General features: G+C 47.0%; 1 protein-coding gene across 1 annotated transcript in view; it reads left to right on the forward strand.

The window, feature by feature from the left end:
- Positions 1-344: 344 nt before the first annotated feature.
- LOC147669087 (phosphatidylcholine-sterol acyltransferase-like) overlaps positions 345-22,358 on the forward strand; it is a 127,080-nt gene continuing 105,066 nt past the window's right edge. The window contains exon 1 of the mRNA XM_086948235.1: positions 345-504. Within this exon, the coding sequence (XP_086804361.1) occupies positions 345-504 (160 nt within the window). The remainder of the gene's footprint in view (positions 505-22,358) is intronic.

Consider the following 22,358-nt stretch of genomic DNA (forward strand, 5'->3'; position numbering starts at 1 on the left):
AGCAAGGGGACAGAGGAGGCAGCAATCATCTGTTCCAGAGCCCGCACACAGCCCAATTCTCTCCCCGGTACCGCAAAACCTGGCAACCCACAGCACTCTCAGCCAAAGACAGGGCCCCCTTCCTCTGTATCCTGCTGGCAGGGCACCAATAGTGCAGCGTCAGTTTGGCTGCCGCCTGTGCCCCTTTCCTCCTCCAGCACTACGATGTTTCGCCACTCTCCTCCGCAGGCAGGTATCAGACACCAGTCAGGCCATAACAGGCATCAGCCCCCAGCGCCGTGTAATACCGCCACCTACCACGGACTGGAGCGCGTGGGAAGAGTTGCCGCCGCGCAGAGTTCGCCATGGCCTGCACACCACGTGGGATCCTCGGTGCTCCCGTAGCGACTGCCTCCCGTCACAAGCACCAGGAAGACTCCGGGTCAGCACTGCAGCAGCAGTCCTGCTCTCTGATCGGAGCACCAGAAGCAGTCGTCAGCCTTAAAACCTCGGTCCGACACAGCAGTATTAGTTCCTCCAACTTTGCCCACCAGTTTCAGCTCCTAACAGGAACGTTATTACAGGATAATTGATTTAGAGGCGACCGGACTGCGGGAGCCTCGCTAAGCGTCGGCCATTCCGCTGATTCGCCACCTAGCGCCCCCAGGTGTTGCATTAGATTCTGATATTTCTCCATGCATCTGTTCTTCCTTCATCCAGTTACTATCTGTGACACACTGGATTGTTGCTGCTATCGCCTGAGTTTTACCCTGGCCCAGTGCAGGGATTTCTCCTATACTCAGCATTTCCGGGGAGGTAGCTCTCCAGTGGATTCCCTCGCCAATTTCCTTATGCTGTTGGTTGATTGCTGTTCTTTCGTCTTGGTGTGGACTTTGGTGGTTTGAAATGATTTGGTTCCCAACGGGGGCTATTGGAACCCGGGATGGCTGGGGAGTTAATGCACTTAATGTGGTTACTAGACCGTTGTTGTAGACAGCTTTCTCAGGAGTTAAGGGAGCGGGCAGGCCTGGCAAGGCTCATGGAGTCGTGAGGAGGATGGCCCCTGGGTTTTTCAAGAAAAAGAAAGCCTTGTTTATTCCTGGTTTCTCTCCCCCTTCCTGCTTTTTGTTCTTGTTCATAATTTCGATTGGGGAGATTAGTGGACTTTGTGGAGCTGTTGATGTTGCATAGAGTTGTTAGATACCGTTTTATTTTGTTTTGTGTTCCCCTGGTCGATGCCAGGGGATTTCTTCGCCTTTAGGGTTTTTTGAGGCTGCTTCGGTGTCCGCCTGACCCTGCCTGATCTCATCCTCCATGGGCAGGTGGCTAAATTAAGATTATTGGTTCTGGCTTTGAATGTTTTTTGATTTTGGTTTTCTTGTCAAGGTTCTACACACCGAGTTCTAAAAACCGCTCTGATTCATTCCGCCCCCGCTCCCGCAGTCTCCTGCCCGGCAGGCTTACGAGGGAAACGAAGGAAAAAAACACGGGCTGTGAGCAAGATCCTCAGCTCAGCAGCGACGGCGTTTATCTTCACGGAGGGGAGTAAATAGGGAGAGCAACCTGCCGGAGATGAAAAACCGCGGCTGACCACTGCAGGCCACCACCACTGAAGCCAGTGAGCTGTTTACAGGTCCACCCCAGCAAGCAGCCTGTTTACCTCCTCCTCTTCTGCTGTGTTGGTTGGTCCCTTCTCTCTGCTGCACGCTGTTGCCTGCACACTGTGGTACACTGTTGCCAGGGCTTGCTGCCCCACCCCTCAGCCCTCAGCCCTTCCTCCCCGAACAGCTGTGCTGCACTCCAGCGGCGCCCGGCAGGAACAGCAGGAACAGCAGATCAGGGCACTCAGGGGCACTCCGGGAGGGGGGCAAAACTCAGCTGCGCTTGGCCGCAGCTCGACAGCCAACCCGGACCTGCCCAGCCGGGCCCTGTGTGAGGCAAGACCTGGCAGGGGCCGTGAACAGGGAACCACGGGATGAGTTGCCAAGTAACCAAGCGTGGGAGCGTGGGTGCGGGAGCCGGGAGCAGGGACCACAAGGCAACAGTTCTCTCCCGCTTTCCCCTGCTACACGCTCCCCCGCTCACCGAAAGTCCTCCGCCTAAGGTCGCTGCCGCCAAAAGGTCGCTGCAAGACGGCGGCCGGCGGTAAGCCCAGCGATGCGAACGTGGACGCCTCGAGCTCCGGTGCAGTGGGTAGTGTCTGTGCTCAGCACATGTGCAACATGCCACTACATTCTAAATTACTTTATACTATGCCCTTCCACTCTAAGACATTCAACGACGTGCCACTCTATGACATGTCACTCCACTGTACTCTACTCTAGAGTGGCGGCTCCACTCTATGCCACTAGACTCTACTCTATGACACGGCACTCTACTTTACAGCACTCAACTCTATGGCACTGTACTCTGCACCATTACTTTCTACATGACGTGATTGTATTCTATTCGCCTATACAACACCACACTGTACGCCACAACACATGATGCCAGAACACTGTATGCAAATCCATTATACACTCAGCTCTACCCTACACCACTCAATGTCACTTCACTCACTGAACGCTACGATAGTAATCTCTATTCTATGACACTGTACACCCCTCCATTCCACTCTAGGCAACTCCACTCTATAATGCTCAACTACACTATATGCCCCTCTACCATACTGTTCTTCACTCTATGCCAGTCTCCCAACACTGTACTTGACTGTACAACACTCTACGTGACTGCCTCCATGCCACTCAATGACACTTTACTCTACTCTATAAAACACTACTCCACTCTACTTCATGCCACTGTATGCCACTCCACTCTAACACACTAATCCACTGTACGCCACTCAACTGTACAACACTATACTCTACTCTGTGCAACTCCACAACACTCTACTTCTATAAAACTTCACTCTACAACACTCTCCTCCACTCTCTCTTTGACAATCCACTCAACTCTCCACTAAACTGTATGCCACTCCAGTCCACACCACTGCACTGTATGCCACTCTATTCTGTGACACCGCACTCTGCACCACTTGTCCCCACAGCACTCTACTCTGCAACCCTCTGCTCTACTCCACTGCACTCTTAGCCACTGCATTGTGGTCTTCGACTTCATTGCCAGATTGTGTTTTTCCGCAGATGGGTTAAGATGTAATCTCTCGTGCTCCTGTTCGAGTCTTTTTTGTGATTCCTTTGGTTCCCTAGTAGACCTTCACCCAAGGGAATTGTCTCAATGGTGTCGTTTTGTGTTCCCGAGCGATTAACATTCAGGGTCGCCGGTCTTCGACTTGCCTCCTTGGCTTATGGGACATGCCCAACTCAGTCTCTTTCAATTTGACGACTTTATCAGATAATGACCTGCTAATGGAACGGACTTCATTCCATTTCTGTCCGAAATATCACTCTAAAAATTCCCACACCCACCAACACTCCATCTGTAATCTATGACTCTCGTCTGATCATCGAGAGGAAAGCTGTGAAGCCTGCAAATCCTTTCAATCAAAGAAAACCCTCCCGATGCCAAGACATACATATTTTCGGTCGATAAGAGGAAGAAGAGGAGGAAGCATTGGCAGCACAAGAGAAATCACTATCTATACATGAGTCAGACATCTAACAAGACTCAGCCACCCTTCTGCCAGCATAAAAGCATCGAATAGTGAGTACACTTACCCTTGATCCAAAGCCCACAACATCGGCCCCATCCGAAAAACTGCTTACGGTCCGTCACTGGAAAAGAGTTATGGCGCACACTAAGAAACGGACTCAGAAGCCCCACCCTTGGGCTTGGCTCCAAAGGTTCGGCCTACAGCAGGGGCCTTCACCTCCTCCAAATCGGGGTCCTTGACCCCTTCATCATCAGTTTCGGCAATGAAAGAAAAGCCTGGTATTTTGGAACCGAACACAACAGCACTGAAACCAACTATCCTTCAGCTCTAAAATGTTTCAATATCGGATCAAAATCTCCACTGGAACCGATCAGCAATGCAATGCAGGAACGGCACGATCTCTGGCAAAAAAATCTATCCAAATTCAGCCAGGAACAACAAAACTAATTCTTCAACGAGAAAAGCCTCCCTCTTCTAAAAACAGTTTTTGTTTCAAGAGGCTACTGCCTCCAAAGAAGAACAAGCATTTACAATGCAATGGTTTCGCCTTTGGAAAAGTTAGAGCTATTGGCATTGCTCATGGCATTTCTTTCTTTTTTTTTTACTTATAAATAAATGGCATTGTTATTTACATTGCTAACCTCAATGAAGGTCGAAGTCTCACAATGCCTGTCTCACAAGGCACACAGATACACAGCAGTCACCCACTTCACAAGGCATAACATACACTCAACTTCCGGCATCACAAGATACAAAATGCACTGCAGTACCTTATGCAAAATGCACAAAGAGTGCAGGAGACCCCACAAAACGCACAAAGTGATTTTCAACCTATTCTAAATGTACAACAACACAGCAGCATGCTCCACAACACACAACAAGGTAAAGCCAGTACAACATGCAAACGTCCTCCACACAATATAAAATAAAGAAGGATGTGGCACTGCAGCCAGAGCTGCTGATCATGGAAATGGGGAGTCATGTTCGAAGTCAACCGCCCTAGCCCTTAGGCCAACTCCTCTCCCATCCCAGACCCAAGAATGGCAAGTCTAGCTAGAATCCTAACCTTTAACCCCTAAACCCAACAAGAAAATGGAGGCCTGAATATGACATCTGGACACGACCCCTGAACTCTGCACACCTTCGAAAATCATCGGAACCAGCCGGGTCCAAAGCCTGCGTAAAGCTCCGACCCCTCTTGTGCTCACACTCTAGGGTGGGCAGGAGTAACGGATGCACCTACCTCTGTACATTTACACGTACGTTTGGAGTACAATCACATACTTTAGTTATTTCAAAGAATTCCAGGAGGACTCTGGTGCGTAAGCAGTTACACCTGTGTGTAAGTGTTAGGCCTGAAGTTACTCATGCGTAAGCGTTCAGCAGGAGGGTGTTTGCACATTTTTGTTTCTAACCCTCTACATGGACAAAGGGGCAAAATAGTTCTGCTCATGGAGAACCCCCAGAACCTACTCCCCTATCGATGTTAAAGGAGCCGCCTCCCAAAGGTGGATGGAGATTTACTCCTCCCGCTGACAGAAGTAAATCACCAACTCTCCTACGGCTTGAGTAGGCCACGAGAAAGGTTATGAATACGCCCAAGTTCACAAGTGAGTGTGCGGTTACCGACGTTTCCACGCTTTCAGGTGTCCAAGGGACCGGATTCATTCCTTTGTGGTGTTATGTGTGTGTAAATCGGTTTACAGGTGTGAATATCCAGTTTTTTTTTTTTTAAACCAAAACGTGTATTTGCTTTCAAATCCAATGTGCACCTTTAACAGCTTAAGCGCCTTTGTGAATTAGGTTGTAAAGACCTAACCATCATTGTAACCCCTAATTTTACCCACATGCTAACACCACACTTTGGGCCTTGAACTATCCTTACACCTCACACTCACTTCAAAAGAAGTTTAAATTGAGTGCACTACGACACTACGACACTGCTCAATATGCGCCCACAATACGGAATCGGTCAGCCTTTCTTGATGCTTGCGCTGCTGGAAAGACTAGCTCCTGGTTACAGACGACACTCACAGGCGCGGAGTTATTTTAATATTAATATCCACTGTATTTTTCGATTATGCTATTTTCCCTGCCTTGGTACAATGCAGGGATGTCTACTTTTGTTTGTGTGTGCACGAGGTTGAGCCCATGTCTTTCATTAGCAAATAAAAACGTTTTGTAATTGACTGATGGTGTGACGCGATCCACACCAGACCGGACTATCTCTTCGCCGTGACCACCAGGAGGAATAATAAAGAAACTCACTGTTAAGGGTAACTACCTCGGGAGGATAAAGCGCCGAGCAGGCCCTGCTGGGCGGATTCCCGACAGTGTACAGCGACCTCTGCAGTGAATCCTCCGCCCACTGAGATGCCCAGTGACTGCAGTATCTTAGCCGAAGATATGTAAATACTCCTCGTAGTAGGGGGCAATAGACCCTAACCCCTTCTCCTTAGAGGCCGATGGACTTGTTGCAGTCAAGGCATTACTCTCTGGTGGGGGCTTCACATGGGGGGTAGAGAGTGGACAACAGACCAGGTCTGCTCTCGGGTGGGGGCGGGGCTTCACGTGGGGACAGAGGGCGCAAAACAGGTCAGGTCTTCAGGTGGGGGAGGGGGCTTCACATGATGGCAGAGACAATAGGACAACCTTTACCACGTTCATTCGGACTGAAGCCTAAAAATGGGCCCTCGGCGGGCATTAGCTCAGACGTGGTACTGGGGTAGACTCAAGAGTGAGGCTATTTCTGTATGAAGGGCCTCCCGCCCCTTTAGTCCGGTCACACTCTCGAGAGGGTTCATCCTCTCAAGGTGCTCATCAGCTAGGACACCCCTGCAAATAAATGCTATGCTTCTTGCCCATTAAAAGCGTAGCCTGCAATCCTCCCAAACCCGGCAGCCTGGCGGAAGCGGCTGGATGCGTTTTACAGAGGTCACGGAATGACGAGCACGGCGAGCGGCAGACGCCTCCATAATTGGTCCAGCGGGAGCCGCGCCGAGAGTCTGCCGGCCGGAATGGGAGGGCCTAGGTACCCCCGCTCTAGGAGCACCCCTTCAACCAGCTGACACCCTGGATTAACCTTAAAAAGCGGATATCATCACTCCCAGACATCTCCTCTTCAAACCACTCGCGTTATGTGGCACTACTACCGCTCTCCTCACAAACGCGTTTAGTCTGCCCTGTTCCCATGATGCACTGGGCCAGGGACAGACTAATTTGCATATAGCCAGGTTCTGAGCTGGGATGGGGCAGTGAGATAAATAACGGTGATGGATCAAGCCCTGATCTTTGGACTGGGTAAGAGTGGTCTGCTCAATTCAGACACTCTGTTCATCACCACCCCCTTTTGTAAATCGTCTCCTCACAAACGCGGCGGATCAATGGGCAAGGCATCTCAAGAAACCAGAAACACCAGCTCGCCTTTCAGATGTGCGCACTCTGCTTTGTAAAAATGAAAATACGCCGCAGCGAGAGCAGAACCCGAAGGGCGCAATCCTGCCTGCATCAAGGCTCGCCCCAGTCACGCTGCTCGCATTAACCATTTTTGAAATTAAAAGTGACAGTGTATGATCAAGGTAACGGGCACACAGAGAGCGGGAGGGGAGGGAAGCGACCGACGGAAACACTCGACTTTGAGAGAGAGCTTTTGTTAATAAAAAAAAAAAACGACTTCGCAGTGTAATCTTAACCGAGCCGACCCGATTTTATGCAGATTATTACGTTACGGGAATGGAGGCTGAAAGCAACTCACCTGGACTTTGGTCGGCCGCGGAATGGCCAAAACAAACCTCTACGAGCAAAAAAAATAAACCCCGTCCACCGCCGCACTGACGTGACAAAAGGGGCCGGATGAGAAAAATTCTCAGAAACGCCCACGAGTCGCCTCGAACGATGACAGGCAGATCTCACTTCCAATGGCTAGCCTCCATTTATGGAGGTAGCCAATGGAAGTGAGAGGCGTGATAAAGCACCATACTCTTGACAAAAGATTTCGCCTGCCCAAACGCTGCTGCTCAGCGGACGCCAGGCGAAACCTAAAAAGGATGGTGCCACTTTCCCTGTACACATTCCTATTTCACTTTCACCTAACCCACCAACACCACCCCAGCATCCACTCACCACAACTATCTGAGGCAGGTAACATATCCCCTCACTCACCCATCATGGAAGATGATGATGACATACCACAAGACATACACCCTGGGGATGTTTGGGATGGCTATGATGTTGAGCCACAGGGGGATAAAGTATCCGATCTCTATCCCACATGGCCTTTACCACCTGACAATGCTTTTGCATATCAAGATTTAACAGCAGAGGCTTTACTTCAAGTACTTTTATATTAGACACAATAGAGGAAAATTACCTTTTTTGAATCCCTATCTAATGCTCAAAGGAGGGCACAATATCTACCACTTCTTAAGGACCGTATTAAACCTAGGATAATGCCACCATGACAAAAAATATAAAGCTGCACCCTCTGATCCCATACACATTAGAGGTCAGTTAACTCCTTACTCCCTAGTGCTATCTAATGCAGGGAAAGGGGAAAATTCCCCCAAAACTGGGGCTGCACTACCCAAAAGGAGTCCAAATTAATTGATGCCTCTGGAAAATGTGTAGCTGTACACTAAGCTAATCACTGGTGCTTGGACTTGTTGCAAAGGATTGATGAATTTATACTATGTCTGGAAGTATTTCTAATGTCTCCATAAACTGTGTGCCCTTCAAAGTCTACCTTTTACTGAGCAGATATTTCAAGTTCGTATGTATGTACCAACTCCACTTCCTTCAATTGGCACATCCTGTTTATTGATGAATGTTTTTAAATATTGCATTGTATTCTTTTATGGTTTGTTTTAACCGAAAGAAAGATATTGATTAATCACTGGTGTATAGCCAACAGCCAGGCTGTATTAGCTTGCTACAGTAGAGCTCACTAGGAGGGGATGGAGGGGCTTCTCTTACATCTCCCAGAAGAACACAGAAAAAGGGGGCAGGAAATTGTGAATGAGAGAAAGCTCATTACATGGGACTGCGAGGAAGCTGGCTGTTCCGGAATGGAACATCTTAGTGGAGGGTTTCTCCATCTGTATCTTCCAAGAAACTTGGAGTACGGAACCGTGCCACAAGGTAGGATACTCATCATTCTTTCTGCCAGCAGTTCCTTCCCCTTCTGGGAAAGGCCGCCCCTCTGGAGGTCTTCTTATATGGGTCGCTATTTCGCTTGGTTGTCAGGTCACCCAGCGCGTGACCGACTCACTCGACCTTTTGAGTATATCGCTCACAGGACCCAAGAGAGGGCCAGCCCTTGACATTTTTAACATCTATGTTAGGGTATCAAAGGGAGGCTTATTATCCCCCATTGTGTCTGAATTAGAATCCCGGTTAAGAGGGGGCCTAGATAGTTCCCACGTTCTAGTCGCAGGGGACTTTAACTGTACGTTCGAGCCTCTTGGGCTGGAGGATTCCCTAGGGACTGTTGAGGAAGACACCAGAAGAGGCATACCAGCTTTAACCTTACCCCCTATCAGAAGGTGGTCCCAAGTGGCAGTCCAAATCGACTCCCTAACCCTGGAATTCGACCTTAGGGCAGTGAATGGCAGGACGTCTCTGGATCCCTCCGGAGCGCATACCTACAAGAGGGTGGGTCATACGTCTAGAATAGACTATATCCTTCTTGATGGTAAGTCCTGGGACCACCTGTTGGATATGGAGGTACTCCCTTCAGTAGAAAGCGACCATAATCTGCTTTCCCTTGCTCTATGTCCCTTCTGGACGGAGCACTTAGGAGTAGACATGACCTCCCTAGCACTTGCGCATCAGGAGCTTTACCCTTCTAATTGTGGTAGGCGTCTAAAATGGGGCAACATCGTCATGGACCAAGAGAAAGTCCTATCCATCCCAACACTTTTGACCTCTGCCCAGTCAAGGTTAGCGGATTCCTCATTACATCCAGAGGAAGTAACGTCACTCTTTTGTGCTACCACCGAGGCCTTGAGCGAACTCTTTTATCTTCCTAATACGGGTCCTCGTGCTGGAAAGCCCAAACCTAGGCAGAACCCCTATGCCTGGTACACAAAAAAATGTAGGGAGATGAAAAGTTCCTTGATTTGTGCTGTGAAGAGCAGGTCATTGGATGACATACGATTGGCTAGGAAAAACTAATCACTGACTGTGATAGCAGCAAAGAAGGAATGGGAGGACTGCTTCTGGGAGGATCTGAGGAAAGCAAGTTTGAATAGGGATGCAAGAGGTTTTTGGACCCTTTTAAGATCCAGAGATAGGCCAGACAGCACACTGATGATGTGCAATATCCCTCCACAGAGCTGGGTTAACCACTTTTCATCCCTCTACACTGTAAGCGACCCACCTATTAACAATGCACCCCCCACAGGAATTCTTACAACAGCATTAGAGATCGATCCTTTTACTGAAAGAGAGGTGTTGGACGCAATCAAAACCCTGGTTCCGCTAAAAGCAGTGGGGCCTGATGGGTTACCAGGTGATATAATACAGGCAAGCCCCAAGGAGTGGGGGACTCTCATATCCTCTCTGGTAAATGCCAACAACGAGGGCGCGCCCATACCTGAATCCTGGAAGGGGGCAGAGGTTGTCCCGATATACAAGAAGGGGTGTCGGGACAACCCTGCCAACTACCGGCCAATAAGTTTAATTGACTCCACCCAAAAACTGGCGGGGAAGGTGATATTGCGAAGGATGCTCGAATGGATGGACGACAACAACATTCTGTTGGACCTCCAAGCTGGGTTCCGATCTGGTACCGGGACCATTGAGCAGGCCTTCAGATTAACTCTTCTCCACTGGAAGGTGGTGGTGCTGGGAGGGGGTAGTCCATACCTGGCCTTCATAGACTTAAAAACCGCTTTCGATCTGGTTCCCAGAGAGAAACTATGGAAGGTTTTGGTGGACTTAGGGTTGCCCTCTTACATTCTTTGCCTGCTGTTAAAATTTCATGATGGCAATTTTGCACAGGTGCGTTGGGGCACGAAGGGCGAAAAAACAGAAAGAATTCCTGTAGGTAGGGGAGTCCGACAAGGATGTGTCCTGGCGCCCACTCTGTTTCCCTCTATGTAAACGGAGTGGTTGAACATCTGCTTGGCACTCCCTCGGACGCTCCCTCCTTGGCAGGCAAACGGATCCCCATCCTGCTTTTTGCGGACGACACTCTCCTCATTTCAAAGTCCCCTATGGGTCTGCAAAGCCTTTTAAATAGCTTCCATGAGTTTTGCCTATCGAGAGGGTTAGTAATCAATACAGACAAAACTAAATTTCTGGTTATGAACCCCCCTAGGAAACTTGGCAGACTCCCGACCCTGAACTCAGAGCCACTAGAGAGAGTTTCCGAGTTTGACTATTTGGGTATCCGCCTCAATGACTCCCTTTCCTCATATATCTATAAAATGCTACTGGGTCACAAAAGGGTAGGAGGAGCACTTCTTAAGAAACAACTCTCCTCATCTTGCAAACCCATTGCCCCAGTAGTGGATATATATAAAGCGAGATGGGTCAGTGCCGCTTTATATGGGGCAGAGTTGTGGGGTACCTGCAACTTGGATCCAATAGTCAAATCAAAGAACATGTTTCTGAAAGACCTGATGGCCCTGCCACGAAGCACTCCAACTGTGCCAGTGCTATTGGATCTAGGCTGTAGACCTATTGGGGATCAAGCTAAACTTCGCCCACTGCTTCTTTGGACAAGGTTGTGGCAGGTGCCCGAATTGGCCTCCTATGCGGGGGCTCTGTCTGAGGTCATGGATACGGCAGGGTGGTCTAGGATCAAATGGCTGAGGGATGTCGAAAGATTATTAATGGAGATAGGGTTACCTGATGCTTGGTCTACAAAATCTGCCCCACCTAAAGCCACTATTAAAAAATTGTATTGGAACTGGGTTTCTGCGAAATTACATCAAGACTCACGCCATTCCAATACAACAGTTGCTTTCGTGAGAATTAAGGATGTGGTGGCATACGAACCCTATCTAGACATTATCACCATCCCGTTTGACCGCACTCTGACTCGCGTACAGTCAGTTGCCCATATTTTCTTTGAATGCCCAGACTATCGTGTCCCGCGAATCCGTTGGCTCAAACCACTTTGTAGATTGCTGGGCATTCGCCAATGTATAGTAGCAATGCGTATTTTAATGACTGACACAACCCCCGCGATTGTATGTGCTGTGTCAAAATTTTTGAAAAGGGCTTGGTTGATTCGCAATAGAAGGCTTTCTGTTTCAATTTAATCCTTGTTTTAACTTGTCTATTAATTATTGTATTTGCTTTTATGTAACTGTGTATAATAGATTGTATGATATTTTTTATAAATTGTATGTTTGTATTGCTTTTATGGTATTTGTATACCGAAAAAAAGCCTATCAATCAATCAATCAATCAATCATTACAAATAATTCAATAAAATGTGCACTAGAAGCAGCAGACACTGTGACTAAAGGTATAAATACCAGTCACCTGTTATGCAGACATGCATGGCTCTATGTCTCACGGTTTAATCCTGAAGTGCAACAGGCCTTTCTTATTCTCCCTTTTGATAAAGAACATCTTTTCGGCCCTCAAGTGGACACAACCCTTGAGAAAATGAAAAAAGACACAGGGGTCACCAAATCAATGGGGGTTCTTCAGACAAGTACTGATCACAGTTCATTTTGTTGGCCCAACTGTAAACAAGGTTCAAGATCTGCCTCCTCAGACAACAGAGGGTCAGCATATCAAAATCAAGGACAAACCTCTACTGCTAAAATCTTTTATAGGGGCTGATACAGAGGAATCAATTTTAAAGGAAGAGGCTGGTGAAATACCCGTAACTCAAACACAAATACCAAACATTGACTTTCCTACCATTCCCCAACAGTTTGACACCTGTGGGCGGACGTATTTGAACATTTCTCTCAACATAGAGATCAATCACAACAGATCAATGGGTGTTGGATACTATCCAACATGCTTACTGTCTGGAGCTCAAAGAAACTCCTCCAAATAGTCCGTCTCGCAAACACAAATTGTCAATAGAACATCAAAATCTCCTACAACAGGAAATATCAGCTCTCTTACTAGAGGGAGCAATAGAACCAGTCCAAAAACAGTATTAAGGAACAAGGGGTATATTCATTATACTTCCTCATTTCCAAAAAAGATTTAACACTACGCTCATTCTTGACCTCAGACCACTCGATCATTACATCCTGTCAGAACACTTCCATATGGTCACCCTTCAAGAACTCATTCCTTTATTACAAAAGGGTGGCTTCATAGCTGCCTTAGACGCCTACTTCTATATACCCATCCTTCCCGCACACAGAACATTTCTCAGCTTTCTATCCCAAGGAAACCATTATCAATTCAGGGTTCTTCCCTTTGGAATTACCACTTTGCCACAAGTATTTACAAAATGTCTTGCCGTAGTTGCAGCACCTCTCCGTCCATGTCTTTCCATATCTAGATAATTGCCTGATAAAAGCAAACAGGCTTAGTCTCTGCAAACAGCACACAAACAACCCTAACTTTACTTCATCAATTGGGTTGCACCATCAACCTCCAAAAGTCACATCTACAATCAGCTTTAATACAACCATATCTAGGAGCCATGCTCAAAATTGGTACTGGCATGTCCAAATGCATACAGAATAAACAACATTGTAACTTTAATCCAACATTTCCAAACTAGGACTCAAATCTCAGTCGAACACATCACTCTCTGCAGTGTTGTATTCCACAGAACTTATGAAAAAGCCGGACATTTCAAGACCCATTTCCCCAAATAATTCTAACAGTGAATGCTTCCCTTAAGAGTTGGGAGGCTCATCTCCACAGCCTCACAATTCATGGAACATGGGACTCCAAAGACAAGGGTCTCCACATCAATGAACTAGAGCTGCAAGCTGTTCACATAGCAGTGAAAGCGTTCCTACCCCATTTATAAAACAAAGTTGTCCTAATTCCAACAGACAATATGACAACTCTGTATTATATACAAAAACATGGCGGTACACATTATCCAATTATCACGTTTAGCTCAGAAAGTATGGAGTTTAGCAGTAAATCACAACATTCATCTCCTGGCAATACATGTTCCAGGAAAAAAGCAATCAAGTTGCAGACCTTCTAAGCAGGCCAAAGCAAGAAGTCCTCGAATGGGAATTCCACCCCATTAGACTTGTACCATACTTTCAAAGGTAGGCGATTCCACAAATACATCTGTTCGCAACCCCAGAAAATGCAAAAAGCCCAAACTACCAAGAAGGGGCCCACACCACCAATCCAAGAGCAATTCTCTGTGGATGATCGGGTCAGAGATATTTGCCTGCGCCTTTCCTCCTCTACCATTACTTCCATTAGTGGTCAAAAAGATCAAGCATCCCTTACAATGATACTCATAGCACCAACATGGACTCACCAACAATGGTTATCAACACTACTGGAGCTCTCCCTTGTCCCACACGAGAAGCTTCACCTCCGCCCAGACCTTCTCACACAGAAGAAAGGTACACTAAGACACCCAAATCCCAAGGAAATTAACTTTGCAATATGTCTCCTGAAGTCTTAGAATTTTGGTACTTAAACTTACCACAACAATGCATGGAAAGAAGCTTGCAAAACTACCACAAGACAGTGTTATGCAGCTAAATGGAAAAGATTTGGTGTATATTGCCAACAACAAAACGTTAACCCCCTGAATGCACAAGTACAGACAATACTTACTTACTTATTGCTTTTACAAATCATAGGGTTAGCTCATACTTCAATACGATTACAAATTCAAATTCAAAATATCTTTATTTCGATTGTTTCATCATAAAAGATAGTGCCATGCTAAAATACATAATTAAAACTTACAAATATAAAATGGCATTTAAAAACATTTTATGTACAATTTAAAACATACAGACAATCTAAAATGATGTTACGAGTCCGTTGTAATGCAATCAGGACAAATCTCTGTAAGGTCACTCAACTATATCCTGTTTGACCCTCAGAATCCACACCCATCCCAGAAATTTAGCTACAGCTATAACTATCGGTTCGTTCGTGTCCGACCTAAGAATCCTTAAAGCCCCACACCCTACCCTTGTGGACATATTACAGCAGATTGGTTTAAGCCATTTGGCCCGTGGGGCTGCATAGGCCGGCCACTCAAAGAATATATGGGCAATAGACTCTTTGCGGTCTGGACACCAACGACAGGAGTCAGACTCCTGGTCCTTCCACTTCTTTGTAAACACTCTAGTTGGCAAGGAGCCTACCCTTAACTGGTGGTAGAGTTTTCTGTCACTGGTCCTGGTAACTGTGTCCCAATAATCTTCTAGGCGAGGGTCTGCTTTGAGCTCTAGAAATAATCCCGACAGGGAGGTGGAAGACACTTGTCGAATGTGTTTCTGATATATTGATGACCAATAGAAGCTTTTGAATGTTTTTTTAGGAGGAAACAGGTTGTTGACAGGATCGGACCACAGATTACCCAAACCCATGGATTTCAGGAATATTCTAATTTATTTGAACCATAAGATGTTACCCGAACCCATGATAGATCTAACATCCATAATAGCCTTCGCAAATGGGGCTAGTTCGGGGGTGGTCCAGATCCTCCTCCATAAAGCCAATGGCTTAAAGTGAGCAAGATCATCTATTGCGTGACAACCTAGGTCCAATTTTAGCGGCAACATGGGACTGGAGGAGGGAAGGCCTGTTAAATTTCTTAGGAACTTATTCTGAATTTTTACCAGCGGAGACAGATCTGCAAACCCCCAAAGGTCCGCACCGTACAGGATCGCTGAACCTATCCTGGAGTTGTAGACCTTCATAGCTGGGCCTATCCTTTTAGTCTGTGACTTTCTCTACTCTTTGACCAGGGACCCTGAGAGCTGGGCAAACTTAAGGCAAACTTAAGTGATATGACTTCAATCTGTGGCTTCCAACTCAGTTTGCTCTCGAGAATTCCAAGGTAGGACATGACATTAGCCTGCTCTAGCTTTATATTGTTCATGGTGACATGGCCTGCCACTGATCTACCCTTATTGAGAATCATGAATTTTGTTTTAGACACATTGACCTGCAAATCATGGTCTTGGCAGAATTCCTCGAACTTATTCAGAGCCGCCTGCAGGCCCACCTGAGTTTGTGATAGTAAGAGCGTGTCATCTGCAAACATTAGTAGCGGATATTTAATCCCACCCAAAGTGGGGGCGTCGGTCAGGTAGGCCCTATAGTACTGCACAACCCTGTTAATGAATAGCAAGAACAGGGTTGGCACTAGGACGCACCCTTGCCTGACACCCCGAGACACTACAAATCTATTGGTCACCTGCCCTTGCTTACCCCAACGAACTTGTGCAAAGTTAGCCTCATGCAACTTTATCACAATGTTCAGAAGCTCCAGGGGCATCCCCAAGTCCCTTAGGACCCCCCCATAATTTACCCCTGGGGACTAAGTCGAATGCCGACTTAAGGTCAACAAAGGCGGCATAAATAGTTCCACCACCTAAGCTGACTACTTTCCAGTAAAGCAGCTGGAACCTAAGAACCTGCTCGATTGTGCTAATGCAGGATCTAAACCCAGCCTGAAGCGGTGATAGTATATCTTCCAACTCGATCCAACTCTGGATTCTTGCCAGGACCATCCTAGCAATGATTTTTTTGTATAGAGTCGATCAAGCTGATCGGTCGATAGTTCCCCAGGTTTGAGCGATCCCCTTTTTTATAAATTGGCAAGATCTCGGCTCCACGCCAGGAGTCAGGTATGTCAGCACCCTTAGAAATTGCATTACCTAGAACAACAATATAGGGGACCCAGTTGTCTTGATCGTGCTTAAAGAGATCAGCGGGGATACAGTCCATACCCGGGGCCTTACCACAGGGGATCTTTTTGAGGGCAGCCTTGACTTCACTACTATCAAATGTTATTCCGTGTGAGGTGGACATAGAGCAAGGAATAGAAAACTGGGTCTCAAAATACTCGACCCAAACCTCTATCGGTACATGATTTACAGGGACCATTGAGTCGTGGTTATTTCCCCATTTGACAATATGCCAGAACTTGGTCAAGTTTTTTAACTTACTGGCGGCAAGAAGATCTTGCCAATGTAGATTGTCCCAGTTTTGTTTGGCCATGTTTCTAGCTTTGCAATAATTTCGCCTGGCCGCCCTAATATCAGGCATCCTTTTGGATTTGATGGTGAGTGCCAGCTTACCATAAGATTCCCGGCACGATTTGTTGTACCATGATTGACGCGGAGGGTGGCCAGTGGATTTCTTTTGTGAACTAGATTTTGAAAAATGGGATCTAAGATTGCTAAATAGGTCTTCGTGCAGTTGGGTTATATTCCTGTTAATTTCTTCTTGGGTTGGAAATGAGCGCAGAACTCCCAAAGCCCAGTTACCTTAGAGGTGATCTCGTCCAAAACCCCGTGGTCAATAGATACCCTTGTCCAACGCACCCTGCGTAGATCATTTGTGAGCAGGGCATCAGCGGTTACTATATCTGTTTGATTATTACACTCACCGCCATGATTTAGATGGAGACTCACTACCAGGGGATTGTGATCACTCTCTGGGCGAGCCACAATCACCATGTCCTTTAGCATGGGCCAGTGCTCTATTTTAATGAAGGCGTAGTCTATTCTGCTTTTGTGGAAGCCATTATCAAAGGTCGGCCTGCCCATTTTATCGGAGGCCGATTGACCATTGGCCGCCCTGAAGCCACGCTCAAGGCAAAGACCCATCCAATGCAGAGCAGATTCGGTCCATTTCTTTATAGGCTTAAGGTCGAGTAGGGGGATATTCCACTCAACGTCCTCTTCCGTCAGGAGGGTATCCCCTTCAGAATTTAAGGGCTCGAATGAGCAGTTGAGATCACCTGCTATTAATACATTACAATCGGGGCTAATGGAATCCAAAAAGGTGTCCAATATTTAAAAAAGTAGCAGTGCCACGCCCACCAGGCTTACCTCTATTATACACATTAAAAATAAAGATCTCCTGGCGCTCAGGCTGATTCAGCTTTATAGCTTGGATATCTGGGCTATCAACATGGAGTTTTGTGCTTCTACAGTTGGTAGATTGTCTAACCCAAATATTTAGGCCCCCTGATGGTCTGCCTATTGCCCCTCTAGTTGCAGCTTTATGAAAATTAAGATACCCTGGGTGGAAAATGGGGTCTACTGCCCAGGTCTCTTGGAATACCAGAATATCATGTTGTTCCACCAGGTCTGTCCACTCTACTGTGGAGACCCGCTATATTCCAGGAAACCATGGTTAACGAGTGGTTGTCACCCACTATACACGTAGGAAGGGAACGCAAGGCCATTTGTGTGGCCAAGGGGCCTATTTTGCTCTTACTGAGGCTACCATACTTGTGTGGCCTGTGGACCCTGTTATTAATTTCTCCCGCTGGCATCTTGACAGCCCCTGCCCGTACCACTGCCATTATTGTCGTAGAAGTTTGGGGGGGCAAGGTGGAAACATGAATACCCTCAGTGGAGGCAGAAACAGGGAAAGCGCTCTTTCTAGTTATAAGCTGGGAGAGCAAAGAGGGAGCTATTAATGGGGCCTCGCTACATTCCCTTGGAATCACCCAGTTTGCGTTGGTATTGGATAGTGTCTCTACTCGATCTATTGTAATTGTTTCCATGCACCTGTTGGCGATCCTTTACCTTTGTTGAATACCCAGTCAATCCACCCCTCCAGACCGTAAAATGACTCAAAACGGTTGGTCAGGGGGAAGCCGAACTCCTGGCTGCGTGTGATGTGTCGACGTCTTGTTATTGTTTCCCACCCATTCAGCTGATTAGGGGTCATTCTGCATGATTGGCTTGGGTAAAAATAGCTCAGGCTAAAAGATTGAATTCCATTTGTACCCTGATTCACCCAATCATAGCATATATACCTAACTGCTCTAGTGTCCCTAAAGTTTACGATAATACAATCGCCCTCTAGGTCCTTCGGTCTCGTTCCCAGCCAGCTCACCCTTCTTACATGTAAGATCCCCGCATTCACACGGGGTGGGAGCGTTCTGTTTCTGTTAAGCCAGAAAGTGACCTTGTTCTTAAGTTCACTATCGGATTCTAATTTATCGTGCAGGATCCCTGGGACACCAGCCAAGATGACAGTGTAAGGTGCTGACTCCGGGGGTAGATTGATACTAGGGAGCTTCGTTTGCAAAACCTCCTTCCTAGGTTCGATGGTCCCTCTAGCTTTTGGTAGCGCACTACTACCAGGGGTAGCCAGCTTCTTCCTACCTTCGCTAACAGTTGCTTTGACACCCTTCCTAGTGTAATCACTGACAGATGCCTGCACTGAGCCATTTGCAGAGCCAAAAGAACCTAATTTGGTATTTGGGTTAGATGATAAGACCTGTGGGGTTGCTGTTGGGAGACTCTTAGGGTCAACAACCATTCTTAGGGGCAGTGAGGTCCTAGAGCCACCGGGGGACTCCAATGCTTTTACCAGTGTTGCTGAATTGGCCTTAACTGCACTTTCCAGTTTCGCCACAGTCTCATTGATAAGTTTATCCCTCTCAAGAAGTGGTAGCAGCAAAGATTTAAGTAGTTGCTCTAGGGCTTCAAGCGTACCTTTGGATAGTTGATTGTCTACATTCAAACAGGGTAATTGTTTACTTGGCCTGTCCCCGATAGCGATTATAGCTGGTTGATGTTGCTCTTTGGGGTGGGATGATAGGGATAGGGTATTTGGTTTAGTTACTTTGGCACATCTACCCTTTTGGGTCCCTCCCCCACACTTAAGTTTGCCTACCACAGGGTACACTTTTTTGGCCAATCCCAATTTAGGAGCATTTGATACTTTTGTAAAGGGCGGGGGAGTGGGTGATGGGAGTGTAAGATTCAGCTAGGCTGTTCGCTAATATAGATATACTATCCATGGTAGTGTCTATGGAGGTGCTGGGGGTGGTAGTGTCTATTGAGGTGCTAAGGGTGGTATTAGTAGACCCAACCACTGCCGCCTGCTCCCCACTTGTGCCAGGACATGAAGTGCCATTGGCCTGATGTTGTATTGGGGTAGCTGCAGCCATGATTGTGCCCAGGGACGAACGCTTAGATGATAACTCTAGAGACAACCTTTTTTCGGTGAGTAAGATTTTATTTTCGAGAACATTTGCTGCTCTGGTGATAAACTGGTCCAGAGTTCCAGACACAGAACCCCCAACCCTGATTAGTGTAACATTCTTCCCATTTCTAAGTCGGAGCGCCATAGCTGGATACACAAATAAATCAGGAACAATTATTACTCCAAACTAAATATAGAGACTAGATGTAACCACAGCTACCAAATATTAAAATAGGTGGGATAATAAACGAATCCGGGGAAGTACAGAGCAAGTCTCACTATTAATGGCACATGTAAGGGGGGAGGCCCAGCCCAGCCTCGACCGGCCCCGGACGGCCACAGACAGCCCCGCCCTTGTCCCGGGCTTCTCCCGGGACTCTCCCGCGCGCTCCCGTGATGCGGGGAATGTGAAAGGGTTATATGAGAGAAACCTCAATGGGCGTAGCTTGTTCCCGGCCCAGGTGTAGTCAGGCACAGAATCCTGGGACTTGGAGTCCGCCTCGGTGTTCCGGCGTCTCTCTACAAGTCCAGGATGCGGGTAAGGGCCCCATGTCACTCCTCCAGAGCCCGCAGTTCGTTGTAGGGCTTGCCAAGATTTTGTCCGTAATTGTTACCAAAGTCAGAGATCACACAAAAACCTCCACGCTGCAGCACCCGCGAAGCGGGTGCGGAGAGGTCAGATAAAGCGCCTGAGGCTGTGGGCGTAGCTTGTTCCCGGCCCAGGTGTAGTCAGGCACAGAATCCTGGTACTTGGAGTCCGCCTCGGTGTTCCGGCGTCTCTCTACAAGTCCAGGATGCGGGTAAGGACCCCACTCACTCCTCCAGAGTCCGCAGTTCGTTGTAGGGCTTGCCAAGATTTTGTTCGTAATTGTTACCGAAGTCAGAGATCACACAAAAAGCTCCGCGCTGCGGCACCCGCGAAGCGGTTGCGGCGATGTCAGATAAAGCGCCTGAGGCTGTGGGCGTAGCTTGTTCCCGGCCCAGGTTTAGTCAGGCACAGAATCCTGGGACTTGGAGTCCGCCTCGGTGTTCCGGCGTCTCTCTACAAGTCTAGGATGCGGGTAAGGGCCCCACGTCACTCCTCCAGAGCCCGCAGTTTGTTGTAGGGCTTGCCAAGATTTTGTCCGTAATTGTTACCAAAGTCAGAGATCACACAAAAACCTCTGCGCTGCGCCTATACGATTACACTTGGCGGTTATTGCAGCCTATTTACAGAATAGACAGCACTTATTATTATTTAAAATACCTGTTATTAAAGCTTTTATGGAGGGACTTAAAAGAATAATACCTCCAAAGCAGCCTCCAGCATGGAACTTAATCACAGTACTAACAAGACTTATGGGGGCTCCATTTGAGCCACTGCACTCTTGCTGATTACCTTTTTAATTGCTATAATTACACTTAGAAGGGTCAATGAGATTCAGGAATTAACCTAAGAAGAACAATTCTTTCAGCTTCATAGAGACAAGATAGTACAAAGAACAAACCCAAAAGTCCTTCCAAAGGTTGTGTCCAATTTTCATATCAATCAATCAATAAAATTACCTGTTTTCTTTCCACAACCTGATTCAATTGCAGAGAGCTTTGCATACCATAGATTTTAAAAGAGCTTAAATGTACTATATTGACAGGACTAAAACTATCTGAAAAACTAAACAAACTTTTTAGGGGGAAATAAAATGTCTAAATCTGGGAGTTCTAGATGGATAGTTAAATGGATCCAAACTTGTTTTGCTAAAGCTAAACGGCTTCTACCTATTCCCCTAAAGCTCACTCTAATAGGAGCTTCTATGGCATTTTTAGGGAACATTCCAATTACTGATATTTGCAAAGCAGCAACATGGTCACACCACACACATTCACAAAATAATACTGTGTGGATGCATTTTGTTAGGAAAGGGATTTCTGGTTGGCTAAGGCTTGCGCCAAAGCCAGGCAGAAACCACCACTCTAGTCAGGGCAAGGGAGTTACACGCTGAAGATAACCCCTGCTCAACCCCTTGGTAGCTTGGCACGAGCAGTCAGGCTTATCCCAGAGGCAATGTGTAAAGCATTTGCGCAACACACACACACAGCAGCAAAAGGCTAGGCACACTACAAAAGAAACTCCACACAAAGTTATGTAAAAAATAGCCTTTGTAATATCATAAAAACATTAGAAACATATTTACACTGTGCCAACTGGCACTAGGCAATATTCACAGGGGAATAATATACAGGACCAGGCCAACCGGGCCACGGTCAGGTCAGAACCATCAGAACAGGTAAGTAAGTATAAACCACAACCAGTAACTACTGGTACAATGACCTAAGCATTATCACATTAGCCTTAGACACCATTCTAAGCATAAACACATTACGCAATAGGCCTCACCAGCATAAACACATTATGCAATAACCTCCTAAGAAGCATAGACATCATTAGAGGCATAACCTGTGGGGCATAAATCACATTATACTTATATCATGGTAGGCATAACATCACTCATGAATCGCATTATGCCTAGACCTCATAGCCATATCTGCCAGGCAGGCAGCTGGGAAATCAGAAAGGGGACTCACGGTGATCTAAGCACTACTACAGGGGGCTAGCACTGGCAATGTGCCCTGACACCCCCCCAACCAGTGTACAATTGAGACCCACTCACCGGGCTCTCTGTGGGTGACTCAG

This window comes from Lissotriton vulgaris, unplaced genomic scaffold (genome assembly GCF_964263255.1).
Source record: "Lissotriton vulgaris unplaced genomic scaffold, aLisVul1.2 SCAFFOLD_2385, whole genome shotgun sequence".
Taxonomy (NCBI): domain Eukaryota; kingdom Metazoa; phylum Chordata; class Amphibia; order Caudata; family Salamandridae; genus Lissotriton; species Lissotriton vulgaris.